Raw genomic sequence first — 26869 nt, 5'->3', positions numbered from 1 at the left:
AGAATCTTCTGGCAGAAATTTGCTTCTTTAATACCCCAAAGTACAAGGACCTGTTTAGCCAAACAAAATTCCAACAGGTTCTTGTATGTCTTATATGTGGGGTTTAACTATTTAATTTATATATATTTTTTACCAAAAACCATACTGTATCATTGATCAATTAATGTTGTTGGACTTTTGGCAACATGACTTCATTAATTAAATATTTACAATAAAAAACAGACCAGATTTTATACTGTGGTCACTATGATAATCAACAACAATCTCTACTCTGTAGAAATTAAGAACCTACTTAGCCTAAACTGTCAATAAGTACCCCACAATACAAGAACCTGTTTTGCCAAACTCTGAAAAAAGTAGGTTCTTACACGCGGGTTTTTACTGTATTGCATTTGGAATACAGTAAAAACCAGCGAGTGAGAACCTAATTTACTAAATTTGTGGGTCGTTTCTTTGTACACTTTGCAGTGTAGTATTTTTTTGGATGGGTTGATTTCTCCGCCAGGGCACGCAGAATATTTTTGAAACATTGTAAATAAAATTGCACATCGTGTCTACCTTTCATTCTTTGTGTACAAATATTACGTAGTCAAAATGATTTTTCTCGATTTTCAACTTTGGTCCTCGACTGTCAAGATTTAAAAAACAAGTGTCTTTTTTATTTACTATTACAAAATGATAAAATTATTCAAAGGGAAAATTCAAGCAAAACAGCGTCTTGACAAATCGAAAAAAAAAAACCGAAACGCTTTGTAGTCATTCTACTATAGCACGCCGCTTAAACTATTAAATGTCAAACAATTTCTCGAAACTGAATTATAAATAAACTTTTGTTTGACCTTTTTATTAAAAAAATGTATCGAAGGAAATTCATGCAAACACCTTTGTAAACATCTAAGAGAAAATTACAAATCATTATTTCGATGTTAAAAGCATAAAACGGTGTTATGACTTTGCTATCTTTCCATATTTTATAAACTTAATCGGAATTTGCTACTGTCATGGCTTAGCCGAGTTTTTTTGCGGCAAAGAAGAGAAATGAGACAATTAATTGCAAGAAGGCGAACAATGACAGGCCAGCGAACCCGTCGCCTTTTCCTGTTTGGGATATTTAATTACAGCCACTGAAAAAAATCGATTTCTTTTTGACGGTGGGAAATAAGACTCTACGTTTTTATTTCTGATGCTTAATATGAGTATTTATAATGAAAAATATTTTTCCTCCGGCGGCAATTCTCTCAATGAACTAAAAATGCAATGGACTATGTTTAAAACGATATACATATTTAAAACTTGTCTCAATGGTACAAACTAAACCATCCGTCGTTTAACGAATATTTTTTATTCCAAAAGATAATAAAGCTGAACGTCATTAAACGTTTTTCGTGACTATGAACACCCTTAAAACTCAAGCACATTACATATAATATTTCAGAGGTTCAGCTTTCCGGTCTGGTTACTCAGAGCAGTATTTGTAGAATCCCGATTTCATCGACTACCTAATTTTTTGACCTCCCGATCTTAACCAAAAGTCGTGTCCACTGGATTTGAGTAACTTAGTCGAATAGATTTTTCGAACAACTTTTGTGGTTCCCTTGGATATTCGATACAATAATATGCTATGCTATTCAAGACGCTACTCAATAAAACCACAGATAAGTTCCAGGCCGAGTTTTGGTTCGATATTGTGTTATTTTGACCTAGTTAAAATAGGTACGGTTTTTATAGTCAGCAATAAACTTTCATACCCAAAGAAAGGATAGGTGTTTTGGTGTGTTTGTTTCAGAGTGCAGAATTACTCATACAGGATAGTCTTCTCTTGTGGAATTTATAAACAATTTAATACAAATTTACTTGTACCTCACGAAGATCACCAACTTTGTCCAATTTGATTGATCGGAAGACGGTTTTTGCAATTTATTAAAAAGACCGACTTACCTTTTCCCAGAAGCTAGACTCCATCCAGTATTCAGCACGTTTGTATTCCAAGCGTATTGCCTGCGTTGATTCGGATAGAAGTAACTCCATCGAGGGATGTGATACTCAAGTAGGCCCTTGAAGGTAAAGTACTCGAAATTGAAGACTAAACTCGATTGTATCTCATTCGGCATTAAGTTTTCTCTTGTTGGACTTTCAGCTTTTTGCGGGAAAAATCGTATCCTGAAGCTAGCGACGCTTAGGGAAAAGTAATTTGCAGACGTTTTTATTCAAATTTCTGCCTTTTTTCGTAAAGCAAGCATAGACGTGTTTGATTACTTGCAGCCGGTTGTGACATTTTTACAAAAAAGGTCGATTTCTATCCATTTGCTTTCCAATCCCGAATTCCTTATCATTCACTGAATAGCCAGTTTATTTCGGTTTGAGGTCTTCTTTCTCTTCAATAAATTTGATACCTTCTGCTCATCAGTTAACTAGGGAGACAGGAATACAAATATCTTATTCCGGACATTTTATTGTGTAGTATCTCTGTGTATTTTTACGAGTTTTGCAGTAAATATGTACAGCGATACTACGCACTATACTACACTGTATAATAACATATTTTTTCAAACGCAGTTTTCTGACTTTCCAATGTTTTTTAATCATTCGCGCTCTCCAGAGGAATACGGAAGCTGTTAAACCGGTCTTGTAGAGTACAGATATCATTAAACCTGGTTTGTGGAGTAGAGATATCGCGAGATATTTTTAACTCGTTCCGCGCATTATTTGAACTCCACAAAGCGCAGTTGGATAATAAAACTGGAATATTAACGGCTTTTACTGATGAAAGTTCCGGCTAAAATGACTTTATCAGTGTTTATTAGTCCAATATCTATCAAAGTTTGATGTGCTTCGATCTTTATGGTGTACCAAGTTTAATAATGAAAGTTTCAACTGAGAATTCATCAGATTACTAAGCAAAAGCGATTTAACTCATCAAACATTAGGAGAGTACAAGGTATTTAGTTGTCACTTCACCCCAGTTTCAAGGCGTTCGCCGCTGGTTTATTTTTTGCGAGACCTGAGACGAGTGCTAGTCTATGACGTCACCAGCCAAGAACGGCTAGTGTAAAAGCGTGGAAAGTAGGCTGTCTTAAATTGTGTTTCTTCTGTGTGTAAAACGAGGAAAAGGCAAGAGAATGACACAAGTTGCAGCAGAACAACAGAACCAGAAGTTTTGTCTTTCCACTCCTTTTCAAACTAGCTTGTGCTCTCATTTTGCCTCGTCTTCTTGGCCTGATAAAAAGCTACGTTCGAAATGCTCACTGTAAACCAATGCAAAATTCCTTGCGTCCAATGATTGGCGGCATTCAACCAGATCATCACTAAACATGAACTGCGAGAACCCAATGGAGTGGGTGTGCTGCTAGATAAACATTTTTTTTGTTTAATTTTGTCTTTCCCTCGCCTACTGGAACCTCATGCCTTGTGGTGAAAGTTGAACGTGGAAACGATTTTGAGGCGTGTTCTAATTTGCAACCCTCGTAAAATAACGTCTTACTTGCTAACAACTCAAAGCAGGAGGCCGTAGTGACTGATTTCTGCAGCCTCAGATTATGGGCTGTTCTCCTAGCAAAAAATCCTCGGTTGACATCAGACAGAGTCTCCTGTTCATAACAGTCACTGAACGCGGCTTTGCATAGATAGAAGAGACCCGATACCAGATCGAGAGCAGACGCCAACTGTCAGGGATAGCACAGTCTTTATTCTGACAAAGCTGGACTACCTAGAACTAGAACAAATAGTTGGTGGTCAGAGCTCCTGCACAGATCCCTTTAAAGTTCAACACACATTCAACATTCCAGAAACACAGAATACCACTGAACACAGTGATTTCTAGGCATGGTAAACTAGCTTATTAAGAGCTCACTTTAGAAGTCAATTTACAACCCAGAGCGTCGACTTCTCTGCTGATGGCGGAAGCCAGAGAATATGGACGATTTTTCGATTTTATAAACTATAAGAAGAAGAGACATAGCATCTTGGCTTGGGGATAATTGTGAATACTGTCCCCTATGTTTATCCTGACCTGACTTTAATATTTACTATTAATATTTTTAATATAAACTTATTAACGTTTTAAATATATACTTATTTATTTTCACATTTATAATTTCTTTTTTTTGTGTGTGTCCCCAATTAGCAGCAATGCTTAATACCCCAGACACGTTTAATAAAGGTTTTTGTTGTTGTTAAATGTTGAGACTTAAGCCCTTACTCGTGTTCTGCAACTTTTTTGGACTACCTGATTGATAACTGCTTAGCTTGCTAATGTTTTCTTTTGCACACAGAGGGAGCTGTAGTAAAAATTGGTCTGAAGAGGGATACTAAATTCTTTCTTGTAAGTTAATTTGTTGGTCATTTGTCAGCTATCAGTTCAATTAAACCACAGCCGTAGTTCTTCAAGTTTCTCAGCTATTTAAACTCCACCATTCAGACCTTCATGCACGAGGAGAAAACTTTTTGAAGAAAGATGTAGATTTTTGCTATTGGTATACCTTACCTTGTTGTCACTGTCTCTTCTCTCATTGAATAAGAGCCTTGACTTACTAAAGAGATGAGTGCAAGTGGCGTCAAAGGAATAATCTTAATGCTATGCTATTGCACGTTTTTCAGAACAAGCTGTGAGCTCTTTGCAAATGATAATAACTACAATGTACAATGCCTGTATAACCTTCAGCCTGAGCGTGTTTCTTGCATGGTTCAAACATCTCTGCAGGCGATGCCTGTTTTTACTGTACATGAATCAGTGCTGGACATTGATGTTTTGGTCTATCACTATCAGGAAAAGTAATAATGTATAATGTAATAATGAACGATTTTATAGGTCTAAAGGAAGTGTTAATCCTTTAAATTTCCAAGCGTGATCAAACAGGTGATGATTATACGACCTTGATGAACCAGCAAATTCACACAACCAAAATTGAAGAATCGATATTTCAAGCTCGCGATTGATAGTTCACTTCCAATCGTCTCAGGCGGTGTTGGATAACTTCGTTTTGTCCCATAAATGGCGCTTGGAAAATTGTTGGTGTCTCTCAATAAACTAAACTGGTGAAACAAGTTTTTAACAGCCAATCAAATTTGGCCGTGTTTTTGACGGGCTTTCAGTCTAGCCCAGAATTTTCGATTATTGGTACCGACTTAAAGGATCCGGCGGCCACTTGGGACGAGATTAAGCGCGCTGTTAGTCAGGCGCAGGCGCATTATGTTGCTTAACACATTGATTACGTCATCAGTCACAAAAAGGAGACATTTTTGCATGAAAGTGTCATTTTTAAATGTTGCGCCAGACTTAGGGAGCTAAAGTCATTTGAAATGTTGCGAAATACACTGATTATTCCTTTGGGTAAAGGCGTTCAAAGGAAAGAAGAGGAAAATGAAGCATGAGAAATGTGGAAATAGTAAATAAAGACAAAACTTGTTTTCTTTTTCAGTTTTTTAATCACTCAGTTACCTTGACATTTCTTTTCCAATCTCTTATTTGCATTATTTGCATTGCTCAGCAAACAAGCCAAGAGAGAAAGTTCTTAAAAGTGCACTGGTCTGATTTTCATCTCAGCTCTCTTGGCGGAGTAGTACCATCCTTTCCAGTGATACCAGTTGACACCGTCAGCATATGACGAGTGCTTGCCATGATGATACAGACCGTTCAGGTTGGAGTGATAACAGCTCTCGTTCCACCAGGCTCCTTTATATTTCAAAGCACAGTTACCACTGGACCAGTCATCATTATCCTGATCTTTGGTTGAAAAGGAGTAACCACGATGACCAGAAAGAGAATCACCAGCAGTTCCTGAAAACATAAAATGAGAATTTGATTTTAAACGATGCAGAACTGACTTAAATACACGCAGTCCTACAATTCTAAAGGCTTCAAACAGTTTGAAATATTGTTTTAATTTATTTTAAAAAAGCCACTGACGCAATAACCGAAATTAGACTTACTAGGACTTCGCTTGTCATCGTCTTCATGTGTTCAGGTTTACTCCCTTAAGAAATTGAATTTCCAGTGTTTCTCGTTTTGATTCCACTCAAGAATTTTGATAATGCTTTAAGCGCAAATTTAAATTTTTCCGAAAAGCAGGTCATCATATTTAAATGACCTGGAATAGCAACAAATAAATTTGACAATTAAACTGTTTAACAATCGGTAAAATTTACCTGAGTAAGTTCCAAGGCTCAGCTTGTACTTAGTCCTCTCGCTCGTAACTGCAAACATGTCGTACTCGGCGTAAGCAGTTTTGCCTGCAGTGTCTTCCAGATCTACTCGAAGTCTCTTCTTTGATTTCGTTAAGCGGTTTATCTTGTCCAGACCCAGCCAAAACTCGCCATTCAGGTTACCAAAGCCTCGTTTGTAGTCGACCCAGCCGCGGTAGAAATCAACGGAGCCATCCAGTCTCTTCTGGAACACTGTCCACCCCCCACCGGCTGTTGTTTGATCACAGAACACATCAAAGGCACCTGAACCATCAGGGTCGATTGTATAAACACCGCTGATTTTTTCACCAGATTTGTACAGCTCAGCACAGTTCTTCATAGCTGTCGAGCAAAAAATTATCAGTTGGGGTCTGATATTACAGCGGAGTTGCTCAACAGCGACTGTCATCAACTCCTGAAATCGGTAGTTTAACTCTGCTCCCAGAATTTTTTTTTTGAATAATCGAAATTAAATAAAACCCTTCAACACAAACAGACGGACCTGATCTTACCTTTTACAGACGTCTTGTTTCCTTTGAGGATGTTTATGTCATGTTGCACTTGAGTGAGTTGTTTCTTCATATCTTGAAGGATAGTTTCAATCTTCTTGTTTGGCCCTGCATAGAAGCTGTTGTACACGTTGTTACAACGCTTTGTGGCTGTAGAACTGACTGGGGTGCTATTAGCGCCATTTCCTGGCTTAGCTAAAGTTTGACTCGTCACATGTAATATCAAGAACAGCAAACTGCAAAGAAAACCCAAGGAAACACAAGTCATTGTGCGAATTTGATCAAAGCCCAACTTAACCGTAGTTAACTGTGTCACGGACTGGTGAAAAAGCGGATGTGACTCATCTTTATTACAACAAGGTGTTTGCGTCACTGAATTCGGTGCAAGGCAATTTTCATGTTTTCGGATGCATCTTTTATTGGACGATCTTTTGACAGCTGCAAAAACGATGACAGCTTTGTAAAGAACAATGCCACCAACAAGAAAAAACTTCTCTTTATGTAAATATCCTGCCTAATTTGCCTACGTGTAACAAACGATTTAGCATCGATCTAAAACTTGATCGAAAAAGTTTTACTTTTCCTTCGAAAATGTGTTGCTAAAGTTAATAAAGTGCTCAAACCTCGCCCGTAGTCTTTGTCAAACTTCGTTCAAAACTTAACAAGAACAGCGTCTCCGATTTTTAGTACAGTTGAACCCCAGTAACTCGAACTCTGAAGCGAAACGAAAAACAGTTCGAGTTAGCGGGGTTTTCGAGTTAACCGAGTAAAAATGACTGAAAAGTGGGTCCAAGGGAAATGGAAGTTAGTTCGAGTTAGCGGGGTTGTTCGAGTTATCCAAAGTTTCCTCTAACTTCATTATTTATAATGTGAGCGCCCGAAATATTGAACGCACTGGAGTTTATGGAGGTTTTCCAAAGCCGAATAAAAGGCAACACTGAAACAAACAACAAACACTGAGTATGCTCTTAATTTCCTTTTGAAATAAGGACGCGCGTTAGTTGCTGTGCGCTTCATTGTAACCTGTGTCCAAAATGATTCGGTTTTGGTCCTTAAAAGTTTTATTTGAGAAATTGTAATTTCTAGATGATACATCTGGTTAATATACTAAGGCCAAACTATGACGTGTTAGAAATAATGAACATAAAGACCAGTTCAGGCTGAAATTAAGATTTACATGGAATATTTGAAAATGCTGAAAATGGCTAGTGCTGAAAGGCTCACTTTTATATCGATGCGAGCTACGGTGGACAGAGGATGTTTGAGCCTACCAGGAAAAAGCAGTCAGTTCAAAAGATTGGCGGTTAAGGATATGGCTTACAATCATTAGTGGCTAAAAGCTCACATGAGCTGCATGCGTTCCGTCTTTCCTTCATCCTACTGAATGGTTGAATTGGTTGTTATTGATGTTTGTTACAATGCAAAGAAAATTCACGTCGGATAAATTCACCATATGCTCAGAATTATTTGCTCAAAACAAAATGCGCAAAATGATCAGAATGTTCAGTCAAAAATGTGATAATACAGATTGCGTTTACTCATAATGACTTTGAAACTGAAGTTACTAATCAGAGAAGCAGAAATGTTTTGTTTCATTCTGTCCAACTATTTATGACTGTATTTTGAATTTGCTTGAAGATCAGTTTATTGAGCCGAGAATATTATTACTTAAAACAGGCAGTTTCGGACAGTAATTGGTTCACAATTAACCTTGAATACCGGGTTTATTAGTCTGCATGCTGATATATCAAATATTTTAAATTCATTTTGATTCACTTTAAAGCAGAATGCGTGCTGGAGTTATACATTCCATCAAGAAACATAATGATCCGTTTAGTTTGTAAAACAAATTGAAAAGCTGACACGTTAATATCCATCGTCATTCTTAGTTTGATCGTAAAAGTGAAAAAAGTAGTTTGTTTCTATACTCTCGCATTTTTTGGGTTAAAATTTTCTGTTGGCAATAACCAATATACCGAGGATGTTTAGCCGCGCGACAAATCAAGTGAACGTGATGTTTCCAGGATATAACATTTTGATATAATTATATTTAAATCCTGCGATTCATATCTCCGAGTTACTGAGTTAACTTGTAATGATTTGAAGGCGCTCGAAGAAACTAAAATTTTAATTAACTATTATATATATTTATATCGTAGTCAAAAAAGTAAAAAGGGAATAACATATGAGAGGTTGTTTTAACTCGTCGTGTCTTTCAACGAAAGACACTTCAGATTTTCACTAAAAAGCAATATGTCGATTGATGTGGATTCTCTGCATGATCATGGGGAAGACAAAAGCGGTTGAAAAGATAATGACGTCTGAAAACCTTGACTGATTAGTTGGCCATTTCGCTATTTGGTCTTACTGCTTTGTTTACAAAACAGAGACCTGTAGCCAAGGAAGTCATTTTGTCAGGGTCCATCAGAACAAAATTCTTAACGAGAGCAACAAAACAATCCTTCAATATTTTCAGACATAAACAAGTTCGTTTACTGCAGTTAACGCTTGTCGTCCTAACAGAAAACAAAATACTTGAAAACAATTTAAACTGAACGAAGCGAGCGTTTACGCTTTATTAAAAGAACATTTAAATTAAAAGTAGTTTGGCATCATTGTTGCTAGAAATCGCAACTTTTCCATAAGACAGTAGGTTCAAAATTACTGGCAAAGTTTTAATAGGCGTAGCTAGTAAGAAACATCCAGGGCAAAATTGAAAATATTTCTGTGCTAAAACAAAGTAACGATATTTTTCCTAGACGTCTTGCTGCAGTTGCTAGCATTTTTAAAAGTCAAATTTTAGTTTATTGTGTAGTAAAGTTTGTTTTACGAAAGCTATTCCAAGCTAGCAAATAAAACCTAAAAGTGGACATGACTATTTAAGCACAATAAAGTGATTTAGTCAACTCGTCGCCTTTTCGTGTTCGGAATAATACAGAAACAATACTACAGAAAAATTGTTCATCTTTTGGCAATACAAAATGAATCAAACTGGCCGGGGTTTTGCTTTTCACGGCTGATCACCGTGTGTCTGGAGTAAACAGTCTAACATGGTTTACATGTAATGTACCTTGATCCAAGCTGATTAGCAAAAGTTTTATGTCGAGAAGGCACAGTTCACGTCAGAAATTACAGTCTGTTTTTGCACAATTACATCTCTACCAGAATAATGTGATCATCAGTTTAACATACCTTATGGTAAAAAATAGAAAAGGAGAAATAATTGATTTCTCCGCCAGGATTGCAGTGCAGAATATTTCGCGGCAGTACATCTATTACATATTTCATCAACGTGAAACATTGTAAATAAAATTGCATATGGTGCCTTTCTTTCATTCTTTGTGTACAAATATTACGTAGTCAAAATGATTCATCTCGATTTTAAACTTTGGTCCTCGACTGTCAAGATTTACAAAAAAGTGTCTCTTTTATTTACTATTACAAAATGAAAAAAAATTATTCAAAGGGAAAATTCAAGCAAAACAGCGCCTTGACAAATCGAAAAAAACGAAACGTTTTTTTGCCATTCTACTAAAGAACGCCGTTTAAACTATAAAATCTCAAACAATTTCTAGAAACTGAATTATTAATATAAACTTTTGTTTGAACTTTTTATTCAAAATGTATCGAAGATTCATGTTTCTGTGTTATTGGTAAACATCTTAGGGAAAATTTCAAATCATTATTTCGATGTTAAAACCATAAAACGGTGTTAAGACTTTGATGACTTTCCATATCTTATAAACTCAATTTTGTTACTGTCATGGCTTAGCTGAGCCACGGTTTATTTTGCGGTAAAGAAGAGAAATGTAGCAATAACATGCAAGAAGGCGAACAATGACAGGTCAGCGAACCCGTCGCCTTTTCCTGTTTGGAATATTTAATTACAGTCACTAAACAAATTCGATTTCTTTTTTTATTCCAAAAGATAATAAAGCTGAACGTCATTAAACGTTATTCGCGACTATGAACACCATAAAAACTCAAGCACATCTAATATTCCAGAGGTTCAGCTTTCCTGTCTGGTTACTCAGAGCAGTATACAGTAGAATCCCGTTTTCTCAACTACTCAACTTCTCAACCTCCCGATATAAACTCAAATCAAAAGTCGTATCCATTGGATTTGCTTCACTCAGTCGAACTCTGCAATTTTACCTTAGATTTTTTGAACCAATTTTCGGTTCCCTTGGAGGCTCGATACAATAATCTGCTACACAGTAAAACCACAGATAAGTTCAATGCCGAGTTTTGGTTCGATATTACTTATACAGGATAGTCTTCTCTTGTGGAATTTATGAGCAATTTAATACAAATTCACTTGTATCTCACGAAGATCACTTACTTTGTCCAATTAGATCGATCGTAAGACCATTTTTGCAATTTATTAAAAAGACCGACTTACCTCAGTTCCCAGAAGCTAGATCATCCAGTATTTAGCACGTGTGTGTTCCAAACGCATTGTCTGCTTTGATTCGGATAGCAACAATTTCAGCGAAAAATGAACTTTCTTTGTGATAAGTAGGCCCTTGTAGGAACACTTGTACTCGAAATTGAAGACTAAACTCGATTGCATCTCACCCAATATTAAGTTTTCTCTTGTTGGCCCCACAACTTTTTTCCGGAAAAAATCGTATCCTGAAGCTTGCGACGCTAAGGGAAAGGTAACTTGCAGGCGTTTTCATTCAAATTTCTGCCTTTTTTTCGTAAAGCAAACACAGACGTGCTTGTTTATTTGCAACCGGTAATGACATTTATACAAAGAGGTTTTTCACATCCATTTGCTTTGTAAACTCGAATTCCTTATCATTTACTGAATAACCAGTTTATTTTGGTTTGAGGTCTTCTTTGTCTTCAATAAATTCGATACCTTCTGCTCATCAGTTATCGCTGTATATTTTCATGAGTCTTACAGTAAATATGTACAGCGATACTACACACTAAAATGTCTAATGTTAAAGATATTTATTTTCCAACGTTTTCTTTTCCCGAAATGCTGACTTTCCAAAGTTTTTGAATCATTCGCGCGCTCCAGAGGAATACGGAACCTGTATGGTAAACCGGTCTTGTAGAGTACAAATATCATTAAACCGGTTTAGTGGAGTACAGATATCGTGAGATATTTGTACTCGTTCCGCGCGTTATTTGAACTCCACCAATCGCAGTTGCATAATAAAACTGGAATATTAGCAGCTTTTAATGATGAAAGTTCCGGCTGAAATGACTTTTTCAGTGTTTATTAGTCCAATACCTATCGACGTTTGATGTGTTTTGATCTTTATGGTGATGTACAGCGAACCAAGCTTAATAATGAAAGCTTGAACTGAGGATTCTTCAGATCACTAAACAAAAGCGACTTAGCTCATTAAACATTGCCTGTTCCAAGTGTTTGGTTAGTTGGGGAGCAGCGCGAAAAACGGCGAGCAAAAATTAGTCCTCTCGCCATTTTTTCCACTCGCCGTTCTTAGCGCTGCTTCCCAGCTAACGCCTGAAACACGCTCATTAAACATTAGAGGAGTCACGTTCTTTTCTGCGAGACCTGAGACAAGTGCTGTTCTATGACGTCACCAACCAAGGTAGGGTCCAGACTCCTTACTAAAAGAATACGGCTGGTAAAAAAGCCTAGCTAGAAAATGACGTTGATTACTTTGCATGGTAAACCAGCTTATTGAGAGCTAACTTCAGAAGGCAATTTACAACTCAGTGCGTGATAGCGTCGCCTTCTCTGCTGAAGGCAGCGGCTAGAGAATAGGGACGATTTTTGTCCAGTGACAATTCTTGTGTGAGCGCTGAGCACAGATTATTAGCGCTTACTCGTGTTCTGAAACATTTGCGAGAGTACCTGATCGATAACTATTTAGTTGTGAATCTTTTCTATTGTACTTAGCGGGAATTGTAGTACAAGATTGGCCATTTTCCTACTACTTCAATTAAACTTCAGTTCGAAGTCATTCAGTTTTCTGAGCTATTTAAACTTTACCATCCAGCCCTTTACACAAGGAGAAATCTTTATGAAAAACAAAAAGATGTAGATTATTGCTATTTCCATACATTGAACTCACTATCTCTTCTCTCACTGGATAAGAACCTAGAGATGCTTAAGGAACTCAGTGTACTTGGCAACAAAGGAATAATCTGATAAAGATGAAATGTTCATTATATGAGAGAGCGTGGGACAAAGAAAAATGCAATTAAAAGTATGTTGAAAAATCCACGAAATTTTGGCTGGCGTACAAATTCATCCAGGTACAGTGTTTTCGGTTCCTTATCAAAGCGTTTATTTCCAGCTGAAACGTCTGATAAGGACACATTTATAAGAATAAGAGTAATGAGAAAAGTAAAGAGTGCGGGAAATGGGAATATCATAAAAAATTTAAGAGTTTCTAAATTTTTATTTTCTTTAATTCAACCAGTCACTTTCACAGTTCTTTTTCAAAATCTTACTTGTACTTGTCATCAAACAAACAAGCAAAGACAGAACGTTCTTAAAAGTGCACTGGTCTGATTAACATCTCAGCCCTCTTGGCGGAATAGTTATAACCTTTCCAGTCGCGCCAGTTGACACCGTTAGCACCTGATGAGTGCTGTCCGTGATGATACAGACCGTTCAGGTTGGCACGATGGCAGCCTAGCTGGCCTATACCACCATGCTCCTTTATGCTCCACAGCACAGTTAGCGCTGGACCAGCCATCATTATACTGATCTTTTGTTGTAAAGGGGTAACCACGATGAAGAGAAAGAGAATCACCAGCAGTTCCTGAAAACAGATAATAAATTCATGCAGTAATACATGGACGCTCAACAAGTGATTCGTAAAGATCAGCGCTTAATTTTTATTTGATTTTCTGTGTCATAACAGAATCTACTCTTAGGCGCTTTGCTTATCACTGCTTTCATGTGATCAGGTAACTTTCTAATGTTATTCTTAAAATATTAAACAAATTTACAGTCCCTGTCAAATCTCCCTTGTTCAGTCATTGTTTTTGCCGCTGTGATCGTACATTTACTTTATTTTGTCTGCCAGTGCGGAAAGGCCCGAAGTCATCACGTTTAAATAAAAGAAAAACTGCTGACAAACACGCATGAACTCTTAAAATACCCGAGTAAGTTCCAAAGCTTAGCTGGTACTTAGTCCTCTCGCTCGTAACTGCAAACATGTCGTACTCGGCGTAAGCAGTTTTGCCTGCAGTGTCTTCTAGGTCTACTCGAAGCCTGTTCTTCGTTGTTTTCGTCAGGCGGTATATTTTGTCCAGACCCAGCCAAAACTCGCCATTCAGGTTACCAAAGCTACGTTTGTAGTCGGCCTAGCCGCGATAAAATATCAACGGAGCCATCCAGTCTCTTCTGAAACACTGTCCACCCCCCCCCCACCGGCTGTTATTTGGACACAGAACACATCATAGGCACCTAAACCATCCGGGTCGATTGTATAAACACCGCTGATTCTTTGACCAGATTTGTACAGCTCAGCACAGTTCCTTTTAGCTTTTGAGAAAAAAGAATAGTAGTTTTATCACTGTTGCTTTAAACTGAACTTTTTCTTTTGGCCGGAGTGTGCTATCGTAACTGAAAACTCAAGTTTTGCAAAACATCTGATTGCAGGTACTTACATTTCGCAACGAAAAAGATATACACAAATAACTTCACAGCAAAAAAACAGACTAACCTTTCACAGGATAGACTAACCTTTAGGATATTAACGTCATTTTGCACTTGAGTGAGTTGTTTCTTCTTTTCCTGAAGGATTGTTTCAATGTTCTTGCCAGTGTTTGGCCCTGCATAGAAACTGTTGTACGTTGTTACACTGTTTTGTGCCTGTAGAACTGACTGGATTGCTATTAGCGCTATTTCCTGGCTTAGCTAAAGTTTGTCTCGCCACAAACAACGCCAAGAACAGCAAATTGCAAAGAAAACCCGAATGAATTAACAGGGACATGAATAAATAGAAAAACATATTCCCAATAAGTTTTCTTCGGTTTTATCAGCTCCAAGAGGAACACTTACATGGCTCTTGACTTTCTTACCCATTTATTCTGCACTTTATTGTGTAGAAAATATTTCAGTCTTCTCCGCTCTGCCAATTGATGGCGAAGCGATAATAAACTAAGAAAGACCCCTCTGTACTGTCGTGAATTGTAATGAATGTCGTGAATTGTAATACCTGTCGTAAATTGTAATAACAGTTGTCGTGAATTGTTATAGCTGTCGTAAATTGTAATAACAGTTGTCGTGATTTGTAATAATTCGAACAATATTGAAAAGTCGCGGCCACGGTACGTCACCGATTTGGCTGAAATTTTGCATGTAATCGTGATTTGGGGTCCTTACTACGAAATGGATGTTTTAAGGAGGCTCGATATAGTTTTTTAGCCCTTGGGTGGTCGATTTGAAAATAAAAATTACCTAGGAAGCCAATGTTCGATTTACGCCAAAATACACCATGATGATCAAATATGACCAAAGTTTAATTTTTTTACTGGTCACTTAGTCACAAAGGTTACCATAGAAACGATTGTTGTTTCCTTTTGTTTTCAAACAAGCCTAATTTTCTCGAATTCTAGCTTGACTTTTGGTATTCATTTTTTGATATGTTAAAGATTAGTAGATTAACTAACTGTTTACAGAATTTTAGAAAAATCTGTAAGAGCGTTTTCAAGTAAATCAAGCTAAGAATGGAATTTTCATAAAAAATCCGTTTTAATGTGAAATAGGTGCTTTTAAATTGTTTCGTAGTATTTGAACGCAGTTATTCAAAATGAAATATAAATACTTACACCATTAAAGACCATTAACTAACAGCGAGAGAGTTTTTGCTTTAATTTGTTAAAATATATCGACTGCCAATTGTAGGAAACTACAAGAAGTTACAAAAAACTTCATTCTTGATTAACTCTAAAACGCTTTTACAGATTTTTCTGAAATTTTGTCTACAGGTAGTCAATCCACCGTACTTTAACATATCAAAAAATAAATACCAATTGTCGATCTAGATTTCGAGAGAATTAAGCTTGTTTGAAAACAAAAGAAAATGACAATCGTTGCTATGGTAATCTTTGTGACTAAGTGACCCGTAAAAAATTAAACTTTGGTCATATTTGATCGTTATGGCGTATTTTGGCAAAAATCGAACATTGGCTTCCTAGATAGTTTCCATTTTCAAAATGACCACCCTAGGGCTAAAAAAACTACATCGAGCCTCCTTAAAGTTTTATAAATTTTTACTTTGGAAATCATGGAGACAGTCGACAGCCGATTTCGATCGGCTTCGAGGACTAGCAAACATGGCGGATCAAAGGACTTCTTGTAACTCTGTCTCCGAACCTAACATAACCTTTGAGCAAAAACCATTAACACCACCTTAAAGAGCTATCTTTTAACTTTTGTTCTGCATCGAACATTTTGCTGAAATGAAAAGTTTGGCTTTTGAACGAGCAAGATGTTGTAGGGTACTTCCAGGATGATTTTCGATTCATAAATTTACAGTTTATCGAAAGACTGATATCTCCCACGTTATGTCGATAGAGAACTTGCCATTTAACAGACATGTAGAGTATTTATAGATGATTTGATATCGGATTAAATAAAAAATGGGCTACTTCATTTGGAAAAGAGAAAACAATTTAACAAGTTGCTGTACTTTGCGGTATGATGCAACTATCAACACGATCGTCGTGGGACCATGTGGAGACAAAGCGTTGACATTTTCTTCTTCTTCGAAGGAAATGTAAGCAGATATTGTTTTCAAACAACGATTTAGTAAAGAGGGAAAGTCGTTTAAATTATTTTGTAGAAGTCTCTCGATCACTGCTATGATTTCACTGATATAAACAAACAATGGCTTCGAAACAATTCTGTATCAATATGCCTAAAGGAAGCCGCACACCTATTAAAATACCATAAAATGTTATTTTGCATTTCAAGCCAATCAAACTATCGGATTAAAGCGACAAAACAGCAAAATATTCTTAGAAGACAAGTGCAGTTAAATAAAGATCTAAATAACGTGAAAGATTATAATCTGCTCCAAAGTAGACAAGCAAGCCAGAAAGGGGTTTATTTATTTTATAACCCTCCGATAAAGTTCTACAACGCGCTTCAGCGCCAGTAAATTTATAGGAAAAAACTTACTAAATAAACCCGGAGTAACTGTGGTTGAACAAATGTAAGTAGATTGGTTTACGTGATTTTTTTACTCTGTGATTTAATTTAAAGATAGAATTGAATAAGGCGACTTCATTCGTTTGTTTTGTGCTTCCCTACAAAATCGGGCGACAGATATCAAATCAGACGGGGTATATATCTACCTTGATTTGATAAAAGGTGGCTATCGGGCTGTTAAGGAATGTATGGGGTTTTTTTATTTTATTTTTTTTTTTTTTAAGATACGGAGAATTGTTCGGCTTTCTTTCAATGAAATGTCACCCTGTCTAATGTAGTGACTTCAATCTTACTTTTTTTTTCTCCCTCCCTGTCTCCCCCCCCCCCCCGTCTCCCTACCCCTAGATTTACTTGTGGTTAGTCTAGCCCAGTCTCTAACTCCAACCCCTCTCTTTCATTTGAATTCTAGTTGCGCGCGCTAACTAGGAGAACAGTTGTGATCTATAGCTTTCCATTCTGCTGTCTAAAGGAAGTTTGCCGGAGGACATCATTAAGTCCTATGAAGGTGGAAGTCTAACGATTTGCAAGTTTTGCGTCGGCTGTTATTGTACCTTAGAACAAAGCTTTAACGGGTTGAACTCTTGACTCGGTATGTTTTGCTTGGTACAAATAACGTTGTGCTTCCTTTAGACAGCAAAGGTCTTCAGCCACATCAACTAGGACTCGGAACTAGACTTTAGGGCTGATTTGAAGGCGGTCATGGCGATATTGGGCTTGAACTCTTCCTTGGCTGGAGACTTAGAAAAATTCTGTTGTAATGTCCGAGGGTATTGGTTCGCTTTTAACGATTCTTCACATCCGGGGTATTACATTGTGAATAAGATGGAAAGGTTGCAAGGAGCGCAGCTGATGGTCGAAAGGGAATTTCTTGAAACCCTTATGTGAGTAGAATTCTCTTCATTTGATGATTATTTTGCCGTTTTGGCTCATTTGGCGATCAGCGCGTTTTGTGATTTGTCAGCGAGAAGCAATTCGATATGCGTGGTTTCCGGCCGTGAACTGACATGAAACATATCGAATTGTCTCGCTGAGTCATGAATTGTTTAGTTATTTATTCCCCAATTCCTTGAAAATGAAGCGAACGTCGATGTAGAACGCCTGTTGATAGTTCATTTTAGACCATGCATGGATTTAGAAAGCTTCAGTTCAGCTCTCGCTCTAGCACTTTTTAAGTTGGTTTTTCAGTTGATATTATTTCATGTTGTAAACAAGTTAATTAAATTGTAGAATTCATAATTTGAACAAAATGCCGTAAATGCAGTCTTCTTGGTTCGAAAAGACATAAATTAGAGTAATCAACGTTCACCTCGAGCTAAAACTATCCCTCATTCAACGTTCTCTGCCGAAATATGGCTCAGAACTATAGTGTTGTGTCAAAATTCGGTAGACACCTTTTATCAAATCAAGGTAGATATATTAGCTGATACCCGTCGTCCGATTTTGTACCACGTGATGCGTTTTGTCCAATGAGCGCGCGCAAAAAAATAATGGGTGGGTTATAATCATTAATAATTGTTAGCCAAACTGATTGAATGTTGTGCTAGAATGTATCAGTTCAAGGTTCAATGGTAAACCGCACAATGTCAGGCGGGGGTAAAAACCACACCTTGAAAATTATTATTACAGCGCTATTTTTTATTCTCCTCCTCATTCTTCTGTTGGGATCTTCATAATCAATATAACAACGAGCTTTTCGCTCCAAATTTGTTTCTCTCCGTGTAATACTAAAACTATATTTTTTGCCAAGAATCGCGCTTAGGTTTTACAATTCGAAGACAACACCAATACAACATGTATTAATTTATACTCTGATTTTTGGTTACAAACAAACAAACAAACAAACAAACAAGTTTTGTTATAGATGTTCAAAATCAACATCTTGCGCTATTATTAGGGCGTATTGAAGTGCCCTAAGGTAAAACGATATGAAACGCGAATGACCGTTTATTATATTTAAAAGGGATGAGCAGGGGCGGATCCCACGCTCGTGAATAATAAAAATTTCATCTTTATCAGATCATTCCTTTGTTGCCAAGTACATTGAGTTCCCTAAGTAACTCTAGGTTCTTATCCAATGAGAGAGATGATAGTGACTATAATGTATAACAATGGCAATAATCCACATCTTTTTCTTTTTTATAAAAATTTCTCCTTGTGTGAAAGTCTGCATGGTAAAGTTCAAAAACTTTATTAGCCGCACCCTGAGTTAAGAAGGCCAAGGCGGAGTTTTTTATACCACGCGAGCGAAGACGATTCATCGAACAGCTAGAGCAAGTGGTAGTTTAAATTTGCTATTTTCATTATTCTGACCGGTCAGAAACGACGAATGACCGAGCTGAGATCTGTTTGGCCGGTCAACATGACCGACATCTGTCTAAAAGTGGAACGAAGATCCTGGGGACGAGGATAGCTAGACGCAAGCGCATTATGTTGCTTAACACATTGTTACGTCATCAGTTATAAAAAGGAAAATTTTTGGCAAGAAAGTCTTAGTTTTAAATCTTGTGACAGACTTGAGGAGTTAAAGTCATTTGAATTGTATGTTGCGAAATACACAGATTATTCCTCTGGGTAAAGGCGATCAAAGGAAAAAAAGAAGAAAATTAAGTGTTGGAAATTTTGAAAAAAAATAAATTAAGACAAAACTTGTTTTCTTTTTCAGTCAATTTAATCACACAGTTACTGTGACATTTCTTTTCCAACTCTTATTTGTATTGCTCAGCAAACAAGCAAAGAAAGAAAGTTCTTAAAAGTGCACTGGTCTGATTTTCATCTCAGCTCTCTTGGCGGAGTAGTAGTTTCCTTTCCAGTGATACCAGTTGACACCATCATAACCTGGTGAGTGTTTCCCGTGATGATACAGACCGTTTAGGTTGGAGTCACGACAGTTAGCATACCACCAGGCTCCTTTATACCTCACGGGACAGTTACCGGACCAGCTGTCATTATCCTGATCTTTGGTTGAAAAGGCGGAACCACGCTGGCGGGCAAGAGAATCACCAGCAGTTCCTGAAAGCATAAAATGCGAATATGATTTCAGCGGATGCAGCTCTGCAATGCTAAAGGCTCCAAACAAATGGAAATATTGTTTTACTTGCCTTTAAAAATACTCGCAACACAAGAACCGAAATAAAACCTACTAATACTTCGCTCAACATCGTCTTCATGTGTTCAGGTTTACTTCCTAATAGTTAAAATACTGAAAACACGCAAGTTCAAAATTTACATTTCAATTACCTGGAACAGTACTAAAATTTCTAACAAATACAAAATGGTAAGGTAAAATTTACCAGAGTAAGTTCCAAGGCTCAGCTGGTACTTAGTCCTCTCACTCGTAACTGCAAACATGTCGTACTCGGCGTAAGCAGTTTTGCCTGCAGTGTCTTCCAGATCGACTCGAAGCCTGTTCTTTGTTGTTTTTGTCAGGTGGTGTATCTTGTCCAGACCCAGCCAAAACTCGCCATTCAGGTTACCGAAGCCACGTTTGTAGTCGGCCCAGCCGCGGTAGAAATCAACGGAGCCATCCAGTCTCTTCTGGAACACTGTCCACCCCCCACCGGCTGTTGTTTGGTCACAGAACACATCAAAGGCACCTGAACCATCAGGGTCGATTGTATAAACACCGCTGATTCTTTGACCGGATTTGTACAGCTCAGCAAAGTTCTTCATAGCTGTCGAGCAAAAAAATTATCAATTGGGATCTGATATTACACCAGAGTTGCTCAACGGCGACTGTCATCAACTTCTGAAATCGGTGGTTAACTCTGCTCCCAGAAGTTTTTTTATGAATAATCGAAATTGTTTAATATTTAACTTTTTAATTTATTTATTATTTTTTTTTTAGTTAGCATATTACAGATGAAGAGCCATGTCAAATGGATATACTGTAATAAAGTCGTTATTATTATTATTATTATTATTATTATTATTATTATTATTATTAATTATTACAAGTGAAACCGGTAAAAACAATATATAATTATATATTCCATAGAAAACAGGAAAATGTGAAAAGGTTAAAAAAATAGATTAGTCTGTATAAATCTGCAGCTTACTTATATAAGTAAATGCTTACATTGTACGCTTCCAGAAAATTCGATACTCACCCCAAGGATGGTCAATGGAAATTCCGAAGGGGAGGGAGGGCACAATAGCCCAATTTTTTAAAATAAAGTATGAAGCTAAACTAAAAATTCCAGGGGGTCGGAAGGGTCCATCCTTGGGGTAGGTATGGATATTTTTGGAACCACACATTATAATTAAACTGCCATTAAGGTCTGGACACACTAGGCGACACGTCGCTGCAACACGTCGCGGCGACAGTCGCCTAGTGTGACATGCGACAAACTATGTCGCTGCAACAGAATTTTGTCCCTGCGACGTGTTGCACGAATTCAAACTGGTTTGAGAGCGCGTCATGTATTTTCGCCATATTGAATATGGAAAACTAGTTTGCATTCCCACTCTTCCAAATTCGCTGTTTGTGCACCAAACAAACACCTTGTTGCAACGACTTAGTTGTAAGCAGTACACATGGAGCGACTTGTCTCCGCGACCTGTCAAGTCGCATAAGTTGTCCCGACCTTTACACTATTGAAGACACTTTAGCCTGCGCTAGAGTAAATTTATGGTCTGCGATAATAATTTTGTAAATTCTCTGTAATTTCATTATTTTTATTAAAACTAAGGAGCAATTGAAGAATACCCCGTCATTATTCATCTGCTCCCGTGGTCCACAGTCCGCAGTGAAATGTTTTTGTTAAGTTATATTTCACTCATAACGCAGTCCGCAGTCATGAAGTCCATTGATCAAAATTGAATTAAATTGTTATAATTGCCTGCCACCGCGGTCCACAGTCCCATAGTGTTTTACTTGAAAATTATACAAAGTCTGCTAATCGCCTGCCACCGGGGCCCATAGTCCCGTAGTCGATTCTAAGAAATGCTAGTAAATGTTATAATCGCCTGCCACCTCGGTCCGCAGTCCCGTAGTGGATTTCAGAACAGTAGATATCCTGAACACAATATAAAGGCTAACCGCAAGCAACCTAATCGCAGTCCGTAGTGTACCCAGAATTCTTCATGTTAACAATATATAGTGTTGCCCTTACAAATACAGATAGCTTACCGTGAACAGGCTAACCAAAGTGCATATTAGGCTAACCGAAATGAATAAGTAGGCCTCTGTAAACACAAAACATTCTGTCCCATATGTTCACTATGGGACTGCGGACCACAGTGACAGACAAGAAATGCGTGACTACGCAGTGGCAGGCAATCTAAACACCAAACTTTTTGTGTCGGACTGTGGACTGCGGTGACATTAAAATCAGTTCAGCATGCAATTTTGATATTTGTATGGTGACTGCGGACTGTGGTGGCAGTCATTTCAGTTATGCAAAAAAAGTGCCTGGGTAATCTACAATCATGCCAAAACAAAATAGTTTTGTCATGAACCCAGAATGGTTTCAAAACTTACATGTAATAAAGTGTCAGTATTCACATGTAGCCTTATTGGGTTCTGGGATGTTCATATTACATAAATAGCTATAAAATAATGTCACTAAAGTATATTCAGGTTTAAACTGGCAACATGTGGGAATCAATCATGTGACAATTTTATTACATTAACACAATGTGTATTTTTGAGTTCATTTTGACTAAGAGGAATGTCATTGCACTCTTCAAGTCACCTGAAAATAGAAACAAAACAAACAAAAACTGTTTATTTTGATGAAATTGCTATTTTTCCAGCATGCAGACTGTATAATTATTAAATGGCTTTTTTCAGTGTGTGAAAAAAAAACTGACTGCTTTCATTTTGGGCTAGTGGATTCAATAATTTTTTCCACTTGCTAGATAGCCAAATGACATTTATGGATTTTTATTTTTTGATGTTGATCTTTCCAGAGAAATATGGGACTTTGGGCAAGCATATAATGGTTTCACAGTCTACCTGGGTCAGGCCAGGAAGAAATCAATTTTCTTGGCACCCTTCCTTTTATTAATCATAATTTTGCAAAAAAAAAATGTCAGTCTTCATTTGAATATGTTGTGGTTTAATTTTATCCCTGGTTTAAAATTTTTCAAACCAGTTTGATTTTGATTTTCTATTGTCTCATATTCATTATCATAATCTGAAACAAAAGGAAATAAAAAGCAAACTGGTTTGAAAAATTTTAAACCAAACATAAAATTAAACCACAACAAATATTTAAAATGGCTAGCTGTAGTTTAAAATGCTACTTAAGGCCATCCAACAACTGAAAATACATGCCTTAAAAAATGTCAAACAGCTCTTTTATAACGTAGGCAAATGTCTGGTCAAAAAGTAGATCTTTTAAAAATTTCTCAGGTAGTGAATGTGTGAAGAGAGGAGGATGGGAATTGCTGAGATTGGCTGAAGAGATCAATAACTGCCTGAACTTGTTATAATCCATAGTTTAACTCACCAGTAATTCAGAAAGTCCTCAGTTCTGAATTCTGTAAATCCTGTTTAGACATTCTAATAATCCCACAAATTACCCGTATACAACAAAATGCAAAAGAAACGTCAATCTATGTCTGGCAATACAATACACATCATGGAAAGATACAAATTTAAACTTCAGAAATGGTCTCATTTATTTCTTTGCGGCCGGAAATGACCACATGGTCAATATTTTGACAAACATTTCCTCACGTATAAATAATTAAAGGATGCGATTCTTATTAAATTGAAGTAGCTTAACATTCAGATGACAAATATAAATAGAAATTACATGCCTCGACGAACTGAGTGACATTACTATGACACTATCGCCTCAAAATCTACAAGATCTATCGCCGAGCTCGGCTTTAATTCCAGTGAGCTAAGACCAGCTAAGTTTTAGTACGATTCTATCTTTAGCACTTTTATAAATCTTCACATGAACGCCGAAGACATAAGCTTAAGCCAGTCTTCAAAATGAAATTATAGTACAATGAGAAACGCTTACCTGAAGGGACCTCAGGTCATCACTGTATTAAGTCTCTGTTAGAAATGTTTGTGCGAAAAGCTTCCACCGTTTCTCCTTATTCCATATTCTTCTCCAGTATCGGGAATACAAATCAAGGATATCGAATACTCTTTGTTTCGGGACTCGTGATCGCGTCAAGAAGAAAGAACATTGACAAAACTATCCTATAGAACTCGAAATTGCAAAATCAAAACACTAATCGATCGACGCCATTTTGAAAATGCGCCCGCAATACGGACCGCGGGGAATCCGCAAGCAGGGGGGGCACAGCTAAAACTCTCCCCAAGCGCCACTCCTTTGTCTGAAAGAAATTACGTTCAACTTCGCCCAAAGCAATTACAATGAAAACAAACTGATAACGCTATAATAAAGAGGATACACTCAAGCCTTTGGCAAAATTTTCTTTTATTTCAAATGCAAATGGTCGTTGAGTAGGAAGCCAACAAACTTTTCAATTGTATTTTTTACTGCCGTACTTTTTCACGAAAAAGTAATAATGGCCATTTTTCAAAACACTATTTAAAAAACTACAACTTTGCTCAAAAAAATCCTAAGAGAGAGGTTCTAGTAAAGTTTTCAAGCAAATTTAAAAATGTGATCCGTTCTGGTCACGTGAGCGATGACGTCATAACAATTAGATTAATTAAAAACTACTTCACATATAAGTGTCTACCAACATGTATTTTCTTGTTACCTACTCCTGCTGACTTCAAACTGACCAAGTTATTTGGCATTGACGATTTTTCAGTTGCAAAGGATTTTGGGAAGGTTTTTATTATAATTATATATTGTTTTTATAATTAAACCTCTTCAACACAAACAGACCTGATCTTACCTTTTACGGACGTCTTGTTTCCTTTGAGGATGTTGATGTCATCTTGCATTTGAGTGAGTTGTTCCTTCATTTCCTGAAGGATAGTTTCAATCTTCTTGTTTGGCCCTGCATAGAAGTTGTTGTACACGTTGTTACAACGCTTTGTGGCTGTAGAACTCACTGGGGTGCTATTAGCGCTATTTTCTGGCGAAGCTAAGGTTTGACCCGTCACAAACAACGCCAAGAACAGCAAACTGCAACGAAAACTTGGGAAAACACAAATCATTGTGCGAATTTGATCAAAGCCCGACTTAACCGTAGTTAACTGTGTCACAGACTGGCGAAAAAGCGGATGTGACTCATCTTTAGTACAAAAAGGTGTTTGCGTCACTGAATTCGATGCAAGACATTTTTCATGTTTTCGGATGCATCTTTCATTGGACGATCTTTTGAGAGCTTCAAAAATGATGACAGCTTTGTAATGAACGATGCTTCCAACAAGAAAAAACACTCCGACTTCTCAGTGTTTACGTAAAAATCCTACTGCTAAACGAAAACCCGAGGAAACACAAGTCATTGTGCGAATTTGATCAAACCCCAACTTAATCGTAGTTAACTGTGTCACGGTCTGGTGAAACTAACACAATTTTTGTATGGTGGATCATTTGAAATAAATGACTGATTCTACTCAAATTAAGTGCCGGGCTTTTCTAGATGCAAATGAGACACCCTGGGTACCTCGAGACGTTTCTAGAACAAAATGTTTCTCATCGATTCCTGTCTTCGCTTTCTTTCTTTTACATTTAATGCTCCAAAAGAAATAACTTTATTAATCAGTAGAGATCTAAAGAATTTGTACTAGGACTACCACAGATAATTTAAATAGTGGTAGATTCCCACTTGTTCTACAATAAAGTAGACACTAACTTGACACTAACTTGACAAGGTTGCTTTGAAAAAATCCCGAAATTCCCTCGCTTTGAAGTTTCGTGGATGTCGTGGTATATGTTTGTTTTGTTTTTAGTGTGGAAGACAACTGGCAAGTTAATATAAATCAACTTGTTTTAGAATGGTATAGAAGGGCTGTGTTTGATGTCTTTTGAATCAGCGCATGACTTTTTACTTTTTATCATATCTGATGGTTAAAAAAAAAAGAAAAAGAAAAAATCAGAAATACAGACAACCTTAAAGTCCCAAAAGTTGGGAAGTTATTTAGCAGCCTTTCCCTATCGTCGTAATAAAACTTTAATTTTTTTAGTATATAGAGATGAAAAGAGCAATGTAATTTGTTGAAAAGAATTTGTGTTACATCAAAACGAGTTAATATGCTGTATTTGGAATAAGGGTCATCAAAAGCAAACAAGACGATCAGTTTGCTAGAGTTTGTTGTATCTGCTATGTCTATTGTTTCTAATAACAAGTCAAGTTACGTTTCAGATCGCTATTTACAGAGTAGCGTCCGTATCTTCCAACGGTCGATCGTTTCAGGATTTTAATACCAAAGACCATGAATTTTATTGCTACTTTTGGCGTTTGCAGTACAATAATTTTTTGGTGGGTTAGTTTCTCCGCTAGGAGGCAATGCTGTTTTGCGGCGCGGCCGCGGGTGCATCTAATTTCATCAACGCTGCTTAACATTGTAGATAAAATTGAGTAACGCGTCTTTGTTTGGGTACAAATATTTCCAGCTGAATCAATATAATTCTCCTGAAGACTAACATCGTGGAATCTCAGTTAACCAGCAGGAGATTTTAACTAAGTGAGTTCGAATTATGAAAATATATACCTTATTACATGAAATTTTCGCGACACGTTAATTTCGCGATTTTGAGGTGCACATATTTCGCGACACTTAAATTTCGCGATTTCGCGAAAATTTTGTGTTTTGAATCACTTTAATTTCGCATTTTTGAGTGAGACACAATTTACATTTTCTTGGCCATATATTTTGACATGCCTTTGATTTATATAAAACGACTTCATCGAAGGAACAATAACGTCTAAATTAACAAAAACGCAGGGGGGAGGGGGACTTAATCTCGGCAATAGCAACAACAGAGTAGTTCTCACAATGGATCTGCAAGTGAGCCAATTGACGACAACATCCATTTACATTGATTACTGACATATGCGAGTCACTTAATATTCGCGTCATGTTATGTTCGCGACACTTATTGTTCGCGTCACTATAATTTCGCGATTTTTTTTAGAA

General features: G+C 37.1%; 2 protein-coding genes and 1 pseudogene across 3 annotated transcripts; all 3 read right to left on the bottom strand.

The window, feature by feature from the left end:
- Positions 1 to 5475: 5475 nt before the first annotated feature.
- On the bottom strand, positions 5476 to 7158 carry LOC144641560 (microfibril-associated glycoprotein 4-like). Its single transcript, XM_078500596.1, has 3 exons — positions 6693 to 7158; positions 6145 to 6522; positions 5476 to 5776 (listed from the first exon to the last, which is right to left on the bottom strand). Exons 1-3 carry the CDS (start codon positions 6955 to 6957, stop codon positions 5511 to 5513), a joined length of 909 nt encoding a protein of 302 aa, XP_078356722.1. The 5' UTR covers positions 6958 to 7158; the 3' UTR covers positions 5476 to 5510.
- Positions 7159 to 12950: 5792 nt separating this feature from the next.
- Positions 12951 to 13904, bottom strand: LOC144641638 (techylectin-5B-like; annotated as a pseudogene). The gene is made up of 2 exons (XR_013568582.1): positions 13787 to 13904; positions 12951 to 13444 (listed from the first exon to the last, which is right to left on the bottom strand). The product of XR_013568582.1 is annotated as a techylectin-5B-like (transcript).
- A 5603-nt stretch (positions 13905 to 19507) lies between these two features.
- Positions 19508 to 25065, bottom strand: LOC144641651 (ryncolin-1-like). Its single transcript, XM_078500695.1, has 3 exons — positions 24679 to 25065; positions 20136 to 20516; positions 19508 to 19854 (listed from the first exon to the last, which is right to left on the bottom strand). Exons 1-3 carry the CDS (start codon positions 24941 to 24943, stop codon positions 19592 to 19594), a joined length of 909 nt encoding a protein of 302 aa, XP_078356821.1. The 5' UTR covers positions 24944 to 25065; the 3' UTR covers positions 19508 to 19591.
- Positions 25066 to 26869: the final 1804 nt, after the last annotated feature.

This window comes from Oculina patagonica, chromosome 2, assembly GCF_052425735.1.
Source record: "Oculina patagonica isolate OP01 chromosome 2, crgOcupat, whole genome shotgun sequence".
Classification (NCBI taxonomy): Eukaryota; Metazoa; Cnidaria; class Anthozoa; order Scleractinia; family Oculinidae; genus Oculina; species Oculina patagonica.
This window is presented reverse-complemented; position numbering and strand designations above follow the sequence as displayed.

Bases quoted from the DNA above. Each gene is read 5' to 3' on its own strand.
- LOC144641651 (XM_078500695.1), bottom strand. From the start codon at position 24,943: ATGATTTGTGTTTTCCCAAGTTTTCGTTGCAGTTTGCTGTTCTTGGCG. The intron at 20,517-24,678 runs GTAAGATCAGGT...TTTGCTCGACAG, and splicing joins AAACAAGACGTCCGTAAAAG to CTATGAAGAACTTTGCTGAG. The intron at 19,855-20,135 runs GTAAATTTTACC...TTATGCTTTCAG, and splicing joins GAGCCTTGGAACTTACTCTG to GAACTGCTGGTGATTCTCTT.
- LOC144641560 (XM_078500596.1), bottom strand. From the start codon at position 6,957: ATGACTTGTGTTTCCTTGGGTTTTCTTTGCAGTTTGCTGTTCTTGATA. The intron at 6,523-6,692 runs GTAAGATCAGGT...TTTGCTCGACAG, and splicing joins AAACAAGACGTCTGTAAAAG to CTATGAAGAACTGTGCTGAG. The intron at 5,777-6,144 runs GTAAATTTTACC...TTATGTTTTCAG, and splicing joins GAGCCTTGGAACTTACTCAG to GAACTGCTGGTGATTCTCTT.